The sequence below is a fragment of the Rutilus rutilus genome, assembly GCF_951802725.1.
Source record: "Rutilus rutilus genome assembly, chromosome: 8".
NCBI lineage: Eukaryota > Metazoa > Chordata > Actinopteri > Cypriniformes > Leuciscidae > Rutilus > Rutilus rutilus.
In genome coordinates, this window is record NC_140222.1 from 27,411,124 (window position 1) to 27,425,628 (window position 14,505).

At 39.4% G+C, this 14,505-nt stretch overlaps 1 protein-coding gene across 2 annotated transcripts in view; it reads right to left on the reverse strand.

Moving 5' to 3' along the window:
• The window catches only part of polrmt (polymerase (RNA) mitochondrial (DNA directed)), a 54,017-nt gene that overhangs the window by 12,673 nt on the left and 26,839 nt on the right, over nt 1-14,505 (reverse strand). For both annotated transcript variants that reach the window (XR_014628258.1, XM_084416509.1), the window contains exons 13-16: nt 14,304-14,483; nt 13,524-13,610; nt 11,629-11,742; nt 1,150-1,202 (exon numbers count right to left, since the gene is read on the reverse strand). Coding sequence is in view for 1 of the 2 variants with exons in the window: in XM_084416509.1 (XP_084272635.1) it covers nt 1,150-1,202; nt 11,629-11,742; nt 13,524-13,610; nt 14,304-14,483 (434 nt within the window). In the remaining variant the exon portion in view is untranslated. The remainder of the gene's footprint in view (nt 1-1,149; nt 1,203-11,628; nt 11,743-13,523; nt 13,611-14,303; nt 14,484-14,505) is intronic.

The window sequence follows — 14,505 nt, forward strand, 5'->3', positions numbered from 1 at the left end:
GTGTTCCACAGAAAGAAAGGCTTGAAACAAATAGAAAGGTTGTGGATGAATAAATGACATTTTTGACTGAACTATCCCTTTAAAACACTGTTACATTTACATTTAACTCCAATTAATTCAAAATATACTTGGTCTCCAATGCAAATGCACGTCAACAGATGATAAAATGAGCGCTGATGTTAATTCATTGTTCATTCTGGGTAGCCCTCCATTCAGTAAATGACATACAGGATGTGCAGCGGTGACATTTCAACACGAAATGCCACTCTTCTCATCTGAGAGACTTTCTGCTTCTTTCATATCCTCCAGGGGTTTCTGTATATGATAATGAATTCTGGCCATCCACTGATGGGCCCAGAACAGCGTCAAATGCTTGTGTGACACAGGCGCTGCCTCTAGGTGTTCCTGTTACTCAAACAATTTGCTGTTAAGTGCTCCCATTTAACTGTTTAATGTGCTCTGTGGGGTACGGTGCAATGATACTCAACAAAAGGAACAAAAAAAAATACCCGTTTTCTTGTGTATTACTATTCTGACTCATTGGACATTCAATTTCCAATGGAAATTTCCACCAAATTAAGCCACAAAACAATTAAATGAAGTCCCAACACAAATCTATTAAGCCACAATGCAATAGAAATGCTTTTGACCACAAGGGGGCAGTGTTATTGTAAAGTACTAAAACAAAAATTAAAACAATATTTTAAAAAAATGGTTTTTGTTAACTGAAATAAAATAAAAAAAGATATAAATAAACACTAAATTATAGATACAAACTACAAAAACCCAGGTTTTGATGTGGAAAACCTGTTTTTTAACATGATCAGACGACAATAAATTGTCACAAAGGTGAAATGTTTCTTATCATTCTTAGTAAATGAATAATTTTTTTATTAGACTTTTGTGCATTGTAATGCCCTTTCCAAATTTAAATTAAAAACAAATCAATACAATTCATTTTCATCAATATTTAGTGGCCGAATTATCGTTCAAAATCTCTTGAAAAGATTAAAAGTACAGAAACATCACTCAAGCCACTAAATGAAGCACTATTCATGTAAATAAAACAAGGAAACCAAATCAAGTAATGTGGGGAGAGGTCAGAGGTCAACATCAATACAGGGGTCAAAGTAAGGGGGAGGTACTTACTCATTGGCATCATGGCTTATATTGATGCTCAGATTCTGTATGCTGCTCTTGAGCTGCGGAAAACAAGAGAAAATGGGAGAGTTTGAATGTGTCACAAGAAAGCAACTACTATGAAAAGAAAAGCTTGTGTAGCAATGTCAATAGTTTTAAGCACAATTATTGCATTTTTAACAGGGAAAATCCTCATGAAAAAATTCACATAAGCTGGGTTAAATAAGACGTTCCAGTTAGTCCAACTTACCACTTTGACCTCTAATATAAACCGACACATATGAATACTGCAAGCAATACTCTCTTTCTTCACCAGACTGACCTTAAAGTTTCCTATTGATCCTCCTCAATGACTGATACAAATTTGAGTGAGTCTCTTAAGCCGAGACTGACCAAATAAGGGTGATGTTCCCAGAAAACCCTGCAAACCACCAATATCGACACAATGCCATTAAAGAACATGAGCTTAACCTTAGTAAAGGTAGGCGTCCATCACATAGACACTGAAGTTAGGCCACTACCCTTGAGTGAGTGACTGCTCTCAGTACAGGAACTGTCAGCGTCAGGGTGCGCTTCCATCACATTACTTCTTTGATTAGTCTCTCCGGTGCCCCAGGAGCCCATCCCGATGTGGCTCAATTCAATGGAGAAAAGCAGGATGACAGGTAGTGAAGTCTCGGACAGTGAAGGATGGACATAAACAAAAGAAAAATCTATAGAAAGTGCTGACGGGGATGTTAAGGTAAAAGGTTTTGCTGCTGAATCGGGGTTGCACCAGACTGCAAGTTCACTGGGACGTGAAGGGGTCAAAACTGGGGGGAAAATGTGAAGTGGAAAGGGTTAATGTGTTCATTCTGGATTTCTGATTTGGGGGAATGGTGTATGGCGAAACGAGTCATGAGGCCTTTCAGTTACAATGATTTATGACTCTATTAAGGGACATTAACAGGGACAAGAAAACCAAGGAGACATTGAGAGGTGTGATGGGAGTGAACCAGGTTTTCTGACATCTAAAGAGTCAACGTACATCGTCAAAGGCACTTGAAGAAAACCTTACTTCCAATGGGACTTGTAATATACTCCTTATCCGCTGGGTCAGGTGGCATAACTAAAACTCATGATGAAGGGAAACAAGACCAAAGTAAGCTCGGTCAGTGGAAAAGGGATTTCTATCTGAAGTGCGAAGACTCCTGGATTGGACGTCCCTGTGCTTTTCCTGCTGTATTTGCTTCACTTGTTCTGTAGTGTCCTTTGTTGCAGAATTGAACAAGAATATAACAAGCACAAGAACTTAGGCCACCTAAGAAATACCTTCCATGTATCTAAAAACCAAAATGAAGAGTATTTTGCTGATTTATTGGGACTAAAATTAGAGGGATGATAGGAAATGATGGAGAAAGCAAGGGGAAATGGAATCAGGACAAATTACGGTTGGGACTTGACCAGTCTCCTGCATTGTAAGTCAAAAGGGCAGCATCTAGCTTACAAGCTTCCAGCTACCCACAAATTTGCCACCTCTTTTATTGAGTCCCCAAGAGAGAGGCTTTAAACTCTCTGTGACCTCTTGTCTGGTTAAGTCCTCTGGGAATATTCTTGACATATCTGCTTTTTTCATCAACGCTTCTACAAAAACAACTGTTCTGACGAAAGATCAATTAAAATTGACGATTCATGCTTTGCTGCCCTGATCAGACAGATATTTTTTAAAAATCTTGTGGTGCACAAATTAAAGCACCTCACTTTTGGTCTGACTTTCAGAACAGGCAAAACTTTGGCGTTGGCCAATTAGCAGGATGTAGAAGGCGAACAATTAGCGCTTTGGGTCATAAAAGTTGCAGCAGGGCTCGACATCCTTTTGGGATCAGACTGTAGACGAGGAACACGGCAACAACCCCAAGGGAAATCACATTTCCTCTTTTTCCAAGGGCACCGCAAGTGTTTGGCCACTAAAGCAAAGGCGACAAATGATTCCCCGCGGCTTTAATCCCCGCTGGTCGTCTTCCTTGCAGAATTACCAGACTGTTTTTCCTCAACTTGACATATAGCCTGTGAAAGAAACATTTCAGCCTCCAAAAGTGACCCCTAAACTGATTAACAGCAAACAATCACATTAGCGAGCTTTACTGATGCACATCCCATATCTGGTTCCTTCCCAAGTATATTTTCCTTTCCCCTATCAACAGTGCACATTGACTAAATAGATACTGCCGATTTCACCCTGGCTTATTTGTTTACTTTGTTACGACGTTATTACGCTCCCGGCATCTAATTAATACGCCATTTCCCATGTAAAGAAAGATCAAGGGTGGGTTGCAAGAGATTGAATCACAGAGAGGTGACCTCAGCTGAAGTGTCTCATAGCTTCAGCAGGATAAAACATTTCCTTGATTACATTTGAAGTAGGGGAATGAGATTAATACTGATTTGGATTTAGTTTTGGCTTTAAGAGTCATACCGCAGAAGAGAACACCAAGATAGGTTACGCGGAAGAGGTTTTATATAACTTCATGTACCTTTTCTTGGAAAACTAAACATGTTTTTAAAGGTCCATCCGAAGGTCAACTTTAAAAAAGATTTCACAATACACTTTATTTTCGCAATGTGACATTTTCACACGATATTCAACGGAAAGAAAACTGGCATGTGACTTGGTTTTTGCCTTGGGAAATCAATTGGATAGCGAAAAAGTGGGCTCTACATACCAAAGAACTACTTCCCTCCTAAAACACCAGAAACAGCACGTGTACATTCCCGCCACCCACTGGCCTGGAGTGCAAAGCGCTGGCTGGCAGAGAAGAGATCACTGTTAAAATCTGTTAGACTTTACGGTTTAAACCAAAATCAGATCACTTTTTTGCAGAAACTCTAGTGTTTTATTTAGCGTTTATGTTACAATTAATCAAGCTGACTTCACATTCATTATCTTGTTTTGTGTTCCACGAAAAAAAAAAAAACGGTTTTGAAACAACTCATGGGTGAGTAAAATATAAGAGAATTTTAATTTTAGGGTAAGAGCTAGACCAGGGATGAGTGTTAAGTAAAAATGGTCGGTTTTAATTTTATAGTGACTGAGATTCTCTTCCTGAAAAAATAAGAACGTTGGATTTCATGTTACGCCTGCCATACGCTCTGCACAGAGCTTAATGCACCTCACGTACCAGGTTGTTAGACCCTGTCAAACAGTTGAGCCTCAAACACAGCAAAAAAATCCTCATTAGCAAACTGCACTGCGCACGGAAGACCCGAAAACTTTAAAACCACAAAGCTGACGATCTGCCAAGCCTGGCAGACCACTATGGGTTCCCCTCAGACATAAATAACCCAATATGATAATGAAATGAAAACTAGAATAAAAGAGATAACCATAAAACGGGCTGTAAAACTCATTCTTTACACAACACCATTAAGGGTCATTAAAATCCATTATGCCGGTTCATCCATGTAGGGAGTAGTACAGCGAACAGGTGGAGGTAGAGCTGGGGCTCATTGGTGATTAATAGGGGTCTTGATGGCGCTACATTAATCTGGTCAGTGTGACATTTACGAGGGAATTGCAAACCCCTGGTGTGACCGCCTAACATGTCTCAAGCGCTAGATGAAATAAATATAAACTCGTTATAATGTGGTTGATGGTCTAAATGGGTGTCGGACATGATCGACCTTGGACCTTGACCCATCAACCGTCTGTTGAGGATAAAAGGGTGCATGATTCATGAAGAATGTGTGTAGTAATGGACCTAGTGGCCTATGTAATACATCACAACATGGACCACTTTCAAATGCTGGCACGATACTTCTATCCCTTCATTTAAGTAAAACTTAGACCTGTGGAGAAAGAACGGTCTTTGTGACAACGCAATAAAGAAGAAGGGGCATAAGAATTGTTAATTTTCAGTTAGGCCAAAGCTTTTATGCTGAATTCAGTATGTGGTCCATAAAATAAAATGCATGTGGTAACCATGTGGTAATAAAATAAAAGTTATTTTGTCATGAAAGATTAATTATATTGTCATGAACCAGTCAGCGTTCACATGAGAAGTATTTTAACATGCTGAATGCCATAAATGGCCTTCACATCTCTTATTCGGTAAAAGAAAAGGGCTCAAATGGTGAAGAATTTATGAGGGTGCTTGAGTCCCTGACTAATGATGACCTTCATCAGATATTCCATAAAAGTCCATGACCTACATTCGTGGAAGTGGGTTATAATATTTAGGATTTTCAAACAAAAATCACACATTTCAGATTTTGGCTGAAAAATATATATATATATTATTAAGAAAATAGCAGAATTGTGTAGTCATCATATCTGCTTAGGTTCTGGCCTTATATGTCAACATCTTGCTGCATTTGAAAAAGGGCAAGAGACACTTTTAGAATGCAAGAACCAACAATAGCACCTTTACATCAGCAGAACCCCACTGAGGACAACACAGGCCATTAGGGCGCTATCACACATTATTTCCATTGCCTAGATAAGCGGACCAGGAATGAACCTGAAAAGGCCAGGCACATGACATTACATATATCCCTGGGAGTGATAGAGGAATGAATGGGTTCGGTTCTTAAAAACTCTACATGAATGAAGAAGTACTGTAGACTTACAGGCACACCCATGTCATTCAGGTCCACATGACATCAACTCCACCCAGTTGTACAGTCCTTTGACCAGTGTTAAAAAAATGCCAGCACATTAAGTATGACATGCATTTGGGCGTTTCTTCAACTACGAGCACTTTTTGTCCTGTGCATTTTAGAAATTAAAATGAAATTGTAATTTCCACTACATCTTAAATTGTGCTTAAGAGCATTCTGTGATGGAAATGACATTTTTTAACATTTTAATTTCACTGCTAGCATTTTATGTGTCCTAAATATATAAAATTACATAATTCCACACTTACATAATTTGACATTTAAAATTACTCAAGTAAAAAAATAAAAATTAAAAAAAATCCACAACTTTGGTAAATATGCTACAATTAATTGTCATACAATTAATACTGAATTTATTTATGCATATTTCAATATTTTTTGTAGATTATCATACTTTTAAATGTAATAATATTTTTATGACAAATGTTCATAGTTTAAGAAAATCTGGAAGTGGGACAATAAAACCATAACATCTATACATAAAAGCATCTGAAAACAACTGATGAAAGATGAAATTAAATCTGATTTCCCAAATTTAAGAAATACCCTTTTATGAATCTTTTATTTTATTTCAGTAAAAGTTCTTAGGAACAATCTGTAAAAAATGAAACTGAAAAACTGTATCTGATATATAAACCTGCAGTATCTGATATATAAAAATACTACATCAAAATACAGCTTTACTTAAGATTCAGCTTTTGAACAGCATTTTTTTTTTTTTACGCTGGAAGTTTATGGAAGCTTGTTTTCGCCACTGAATAAAAACCAAAAATTCTTGCAATTCAGTAGCCTGGCTAACGTCAGACCAAGTCTCAGCGTGAATAGAATCGCGCTGCGAGCAAGGCAGTATGGGGAAACCCAGGCTAGCAATTCAGACTTTTTTTCTCAGAATTGCATGATATAAGCTCGCAATTTTGAGTTATAAAGTCAATTCTGACTTTTTTTCTTGCAATTATGAGTTTAAAATCACGCAATTCTGATTTTATAACTCGTCATTTGCACATTTATATCATGCAATTCTGAGAAAAAAAAAAGTCAGAATTGAAAAAGAAAAGTCCCAATTACCTTTTGATTTTTTATTCTGTGGCGGAAATGAGCTTCCATAGAGTCTAGTATTAGGCACTAGGACGGCCCAGCAACAGCAGCAGAAGCAAATGCTCAGCGGCTGTGACACAGACGGGTTGCCAGATGCTCTCTGCTGGATCCCGGCACGCACTACAGGCCACCGCTGTGCCGCCTCAGCTCTGTTGCTGATGCTATCTGACAGCAGCGCAGGCCGTCTGCATGCAAAACCTCAGCCGCGTTACTTCATTGTTTCACTCCCAGCTGCACAAGACCTTTTTGACAAGCAGTGCTTCTGAGATCTAGGTTGTGATGGAGAGCGAGGGTGAGTGCGCCTGCTGGGCAGAGAGAGGTCGGACTCCCTGCTGAATTCTCACTGAGGAAGTACAGTCAAAGACCTCAAATATGATGAAATGAAAGAACTTACAGTGTCTTTCAGAAAGGAGAAAATGTCAAACGAATCTAGTTTCTGTTCAAGTACAAGTACAAGTAGTGTAGCGATGCAAGAAATACAGCTTACAAAATCACTTTCAAACCAAAGAGCTTTCTGTTTGTTAACCCTCTACTGCATGCATTTTGATGGCACATGATACAAATTATTCCACATCATTTCTTGGCTCATTTGGGAACATTTTATTGATTTATTGATAATTCAACAAAAATGTCTATAAATCATTAAGTAAATAGAGAAAAGCACTTGATTGAAACACATCGATATATTGGATCTGATACAGACATAGGTTTGTATCATGTAGTGTGTCATGTCATATTATGTACTTCATGTATCCTAATCATCCCCATATACTCTTTATTGCCAAAAGTATTGGGACACCCTTCCAAATCATTGAATTCAGGTGTTCAAATTACTTCCATGGCCACAGTTGTATAAAATCAAGCACCTAGGCATGCAGACGCTTCTACAAACATTTGTGATTCGCTTGAATTCACTGAGCACCTGAGAGCGACCCATTCTTTCACAAATGTTTGTAGAAGCGTCTGCATGCCTAGGGGATGATTAGGATACATGAAGTACATAATATGACATGACACACTACATGATACAAACCTATGTCTGTATCAAATCAAATATGTTGATGTGTTTCAAGTGTTTTTCTCTTTTTACTTAATGATTAATAGACATTTTTGTTGAACAGCTTTCCTGTAGCTCAAACAGTAGAGCGTTGGCGCTTGCAAGGTCTTGGGTTCGATTCCCAGGGAAAGCAAGAATTGTTAAGAATGTGAATGTGTGAACCTTGAAATGCAATGCAAGTCGCTTAGGATAAAAGCGTCTGCCAAATGCATAAATGTAAATGTAAATGTAAGCGTGGTAAAATGATAGGTTGCCACCTGTGCAATAAGTCCATTCGTGAAATTTCCTTACTACTAAATATTCCACGGTCAACTGTTACACTGTGTCCTAACCAGACGTGACTGCGAGATCCGTAAAAAATCAATCAAAAGTCTCGCGGCAAGTGCACAGCACCAGAGAGTAATCTTGACGGCAATCGCAAGAAAATGGATAAGTAAGCTACATAATCAAATGCACAAATATTACACCATTTAAACATTATTCAAATACATAGGCTACTGAGTTACTAAAACAATCTTTGTCAAATAATACACTTGTTTGTTCATAGTTTGAACGTTCTTGTTTCCATTTGTTTAATTTCAAGATCTGAGGTGAATTATCCATTGTTTCTTTTACAGCTACAAAGCTGGGAGCACTAAATGATAGTCAAAGTCACATAGCATGCTTTTAACATTAAATAAAGCACATAAACAGTACGTGAGATTATCATTGCCACACTTTGTGTTTGTTGTTCCAGCGCGACGTCGCAGAAAAATAGAAACGTTTCTAAAATAGAATCGTTGCGTGTCGCTGTCGTGGCTGGTTAGGACAAAAACTCTGATTAACATGGAAAAGATACCTTTTACCGCTTGTTGCGGCGTCGCGTGTAGTTAGGACACGGTGTTAGTGGTAATATAATAAAGTGGAAGCAATTGGGAACAACAGCAACTCAGCCATGAGGTAGTAGGCCACGTAAAACCACAGAGCGGGGTCAGCGCATGCTGAGGCGCACAGTGCGCAGAAGTCAATAGCTACAGACCTCCAAACTTCGTGTGGCCTTCAGATTAGCTCAAGAACAGCGCGTAGAGAGCTTCATGGAATGGGTTTCCGTGGCCGAGCAGCTTCATTCAAGCCTTACATCACCAAGTGCAATGCAAAGTGTCGGATGCAGTGTTGTAAAACACGTCGACACTGGACTCTAGAGCAGTGGAGACGTGTTCTCTGGAGTGACGAATCACGCTTCTCTGTCTGGCAATCCGATGGACGAGTCTGGGTTTGGCGGTTGCCAGGAGAACGGTACTTGCCTGACTGCATTGTGCCAAGTGTAAAGTTTGGTGGAGGGGGGATTATGGTGTGGGGTTGTTTTTCAGGGGTTGGGCTTGGCCCCTTAGTTCCAGTGAAAGGAACTCCTAATGTTTCAGCATACCAAGACATTTTGGACAATTTCATGCTCCCAACTTTGTGGGAACAGTTTGTAGATGGCCCCTTCCTGTTCTAACATGACTGCGAACCAGTCCTAACCTCAACCCGATAGAACACCTTTGGGATGAATTAGAGCGGCGACTGCGAGCCATCTATCACCCTTGTCTCGTCTCCACCAATAAGCTGGTGTGTGGTGGGCGTTCTTGTGCAATATGGCTGCTGCACATTGGTGTCACTTTGGTGACTTTGGGTGTTCCTGTGCACCCAGGAACCCTGCATCTTCCCTTCTTGTAACACATTATTTGCCATTGTGAGGTATTGTCCAAGACATCCTTGAAAAGTACCCCTTATCGCACAATGTTGCCCTGAGGCAACAAAAAGAAAAACTGAATTTGTGAACATGCAAAATAAAATAAAAACTTCATAAAACCTGCCAAAAGGCTTCTCTAGACCTTCATACACACACACACACACACACATATGTTTTATGTACAGTTCATGTAATTTTAAATAAGATTACTAAAGCAAATAATCTTGCCTTCTTCTCACACCATGTGCTCCTGTGACCATGTGTCAGAAAAGGACGTCCCACCTTCAAATGGTGCATGATAAGCCCCTTTCACACAGCGCATTGAACCCGGGAAATTGCCGGCAAATTGCCGGAACGCCTTCTGTGTGAACGCAAACACGACCCGGGATTGATGCCGGCATCGATGCCGGGTTGGGGACCTAGTAACATTGCCGTGTTCAGTCCCGGAACGTGCGCTGTGTGAACAAAAGCCGTAATAATGCCGTGTCGCAGTGATGACGCTGAAGCGCGGGATCGTTCGCCAGCTGTGAAGCGGTACGTAATGCGCAAGTTTATGATCGAATCAGAGAAATAAATGCACAAGCGTGGTTTCTCGAGAGAGAAATCGCAGCTCATAAGCAAACTGAAGACGCTGCTGAGACATTACAAGTCACATCGATGTCACGTGTCTTTCCGGGACATACACGGGTTGTGTGTGAACGCGCTCTCTGATTCCGGAAAATCACTGGCAGTGTGAATGAACCAAAATCAAACGAACCCGGGTCAAATCCCGGGTCACTTTATCCGTGTATTTTCCGGAATCTCTGTGTGAAAGGGGCTATAGTGACTCCCACACCTTATTGGACTGGTCTTTGAAACTTTTTCAAACATTCTAATTGGTTGTAATCATTTAAAGAAAAATGTATTGAACATGGGGCTTAAGAAAACTTTCCGTTGCCTGAGGGCACCGGTGTGCTGTAGAGGATTAACATGACGAATTTGAGTGACCAACTTGGAGGCCGCAGAGTTGCACGAATGCCCCCCTTGGCACCATCAAAGCATTTTTTCCCCGCATTGGCAGTCTTCTTGTACAGAATTTTAAGTTTAGAGATGCACGATACATCGGCCAACATATCGGTATCGGCCGATATATGTTAGTTTTTAATGTTATCATTATCTGCCCGATATGAAAAGTTGGCCGTATTAAAGCCGATAAATAATGAATTATTTCCTTCAGCTGAGAAACACTTCAGATGCGCACTGTTTACCATGATGGTTTTGAATTGCTTTATATGATTGGAATCACTTCAAAAAAGAAAAATACAGTTAAGTGCAACGTCTTTCATATAGGCTACATAAAATTATAATGACAACATTATTATTGTGTGTTTGGGACATGGTTTTTAATGGTGAGACTTTTGTTTTTGTAATCAGGCTCTCAAAAATTATATAAAAATTTGGATTAAGATTTATCGGCCAATATATTGGTTATCGGCTTTCAAATATAAAGAATTATTGGTTATTGGTATTGGCCAACATTTTCATATTGGTGCATCCAAACTGTAAACCTCTGTTGTGCAGCACTTTGTTTGCCAAAAACAAAAAGGAATTGTTCAAATTTCATTTGATTACATTTCAAATGATTAATTTAAATTGTTTTCTGCATTCATTTGATTACCAACGTTTTTAATGATGAATTTGTATTAAATCATAAAAAAATTAAACATACAAAACAGAATCTCTATAAGGAACTATTATTGTCAAATTTTAATAAACTATTAAATTAGTAACATTTTCTGGATTCAATTGATCAAGTTTAATTAAACATAATCCAGATAAATTAAAACGGAAAACAGAATTTGGGAAACGAGGGTCCTAATTACATTAATGCTAATTACAAAGGTTTAAAGGGCCAATTTTGGGCCCCTGTGTTTTAAATGGTAAACTAGTTAAAATAGCAAGTTAATCTGAAAACAGAAAACAAACTTACCGTTTGGTTCTTAATTCGGTGGTAGGGCTGAACGATAGGAAGTCCCAGCGGTGTCACCCACTCCACTGTTCTCCCAGACCTAGCTATTAGCCTAGCGCTCTCCGTCAGCCATTCCTGAGAGAAAAAGTGTCAAACAGCATTAACCAATCGATATATATATATTATAAATATTTGTACGAATTCAGAACAGATTTGCATAATGATTGAAACCCATTTACCAAGCTAGCCGAACTGAAACCAAAACCCCTATATCTGCAACGGTTTGTCTTAACCTAAAAAATATTGCGATAAAGTAGTTGCGATAAAGTCTCTGGCTGTGCATGTTGAAAGAACCCAAAGGCGCCGGGGGGAAGTTGTTGCTGACATAAACTGAAAATAAAACCTTTTCCGTAACAACTTTTCTTTTCCTAAAAAATATTGCGATAAACAGTTGCGATAAAAGTCTCGGGCTGTGCTAGTTGGAAGAATCTTAAAGCACAGGTGGGAAGTTTTTGCTGAGACAAACTCTAAATGAAACCCTTATATCTGCAACGGTTTGTCTTAACCTAAAAAATATTACGATAAAGTAGTTGCGATAAAGTCTTGGGCTGTGCTAGTTGGAAGAATCCAGACGCGCAGGTGGGAAGTTGTTGCTGAGACGAAGCATTTAAAGAACCTGCTGATCCGCAGCAACAGTGCTTGCTGCGCAACTTGGCTGCCATATTCGTAGGTCCCCAGTGCTCTCCCCCCGAAACGCTTTGTGTGAGATAAATTCCAGTGTTCATCTGGAAGCGGGCCGGGCCTGAAGTGGCTCCATTCATCAGAGCGTTCACCAACACTTTCCACTCCTGTATCACCTTCTGCCGGTAACGGCAATGATCAACTACCTGGGCTCAAACGCCGCCCCTCCCGAGGATCTGACCTATTTAGGAAGCTGGTTGTGTCTGTAGGCAAAGTGGGGGATATTTCACATTCGTTCTGCCCGTCTGCTCGGCTCCCCGGGGGGGGGGGGTGCAACAGGAGACAGTGAGCGGCTGGTCTAAGATCTACTGCACCAGGGACATTCATTCCTTTTCTGTTTCCTGCAGCTATAATTCATGAGCCGCAGCCAGTTGCATCATGGGAGAACTATATCCGGCGATTCACAAAAACAATCTTTTCATTCAAAAAAAGGAGAGAAGCAACAGGGGTTTGGGTTTTGGTTTAAAATTACCGATAAACACTATTGTTCAAAAGTCAGTAATATTTCTAAAGAAGTCTCTTATGCTCTCCAAAGCTGCAGTAATTTTATAAAAAAAATAAAATAAAAAAAAAACAGTAAAAACAGTAATATTGTGAAATATTCTTACAATTTAAAATAACTGTTTTCTATTTTTATATATTTTAAAAAGTACTGTTTATTTCATTTGTATATTGTATGTTGTGTATATGTAATGTGTATATTTGTTCTTACCTTTTAATAACAAAGAAAATAATGACAAGGATTTTTATCTTCGCCACTTTGGCCTAATTCTTTTTTATTTTATATTTGGTTACCTTGTAAGGCTTTGTTTTTAAAATAGGGGACATTAGTTTGGCTGTAATGATCTGTCACTTGCAAACTAGTAAAACCAACATGCAAAAGAATCGTGACAAAATAGTGAATCGTGATATGATATTTTTGCCATATCGCCCACCCCTAAGTAACAGTAACACTAGAAAGCACTGAGAAATGTATTAAATTATCCAACTTAATACACTAACTTTTGTAGAATATAATACTAAAACTGACCAACTCAAACCCATTGCCAAATCTGCATGGGAAAATCCATACAAAATTCCTGATTGCGTGGATTCCTATTAAATTGACTGTATTTTTGCCTGAGAAAATGTAATCCTGATTAATAAAGAGTAAAAGGGGATGAGAGATTGTATACCTGAATCTCCCTCGTCCCAGTAAACATTTCCTTCAAGCTGTTAAAAACCTGAACCACCAGGTAATGTGAAGCATCCCATATGTAGTCCTGCGGATTAAAAATAGCACATTGTTATATACACACAGGTACAATACAATCCAACACTGTGAATGCTTTATCCAAACCCCCGATCAGGTTGTGAATATAATATTTAAATGCATTTGTATTTGTATGTCAGGTTCCAAAAATTATTGCAATTCCTGGAAATAACTGAACATATATATAAAAAAAGACTCCCAAGAGACCAAAAGGACCATCCATCCAAATTTTTGCTTTCACAAGCAGATTGTGGAGATGAGATCCCCTGTTTCTAAGGCTGCCCACAGAGGGCCGCACTTGGGGAAATCAAGATTGAGGGGAAAGTAAATCCTTAAAGTTCACGTCACCTGCGATGTAAAGCAAGATTACCAAGCTTATCTTCGCCTTTAAATCAAGTCGAGGAAAAGGTTAGACTGCCAGAAATCATGGAATGAAATAAGAGAGAAATGGGGAGTTTGTACAACTAAAGTACTTGACAGCCAGATTGAGTACAGACAACTTTTGGCTGGAAAAAGGTCTCAATCTGGCTGGAACTGCTTTCTTTACTGCTTTAATGGTAAATTTGGGTCTGCAAAATACAGACCACATCCATCCACACATAATGCAGGACACGGTTTGTCTGGTGTGGAAACTCATTCTTCATCTTCCCCGAGTTTTTTGCTCCATCTATGATAATTTTAATTGAAGTGCAACAAGCCTCACCTTAGGGAAATCATCGATTTCCTTCAGCCGCTTTTCGATTTGCAGACGACCCCCGTACCGAGTGACGCCATAGACCACAGTCATCACTGTCTGCTTCACCACCTTCCTGCTGATGAAGCCCTCCAGCACCTGTGCGATCTTCAATCCCTTCTCTGCGTCCCGAGCCCTGAACTCTTCCACCTGTGAGACACGGGACAGCGCA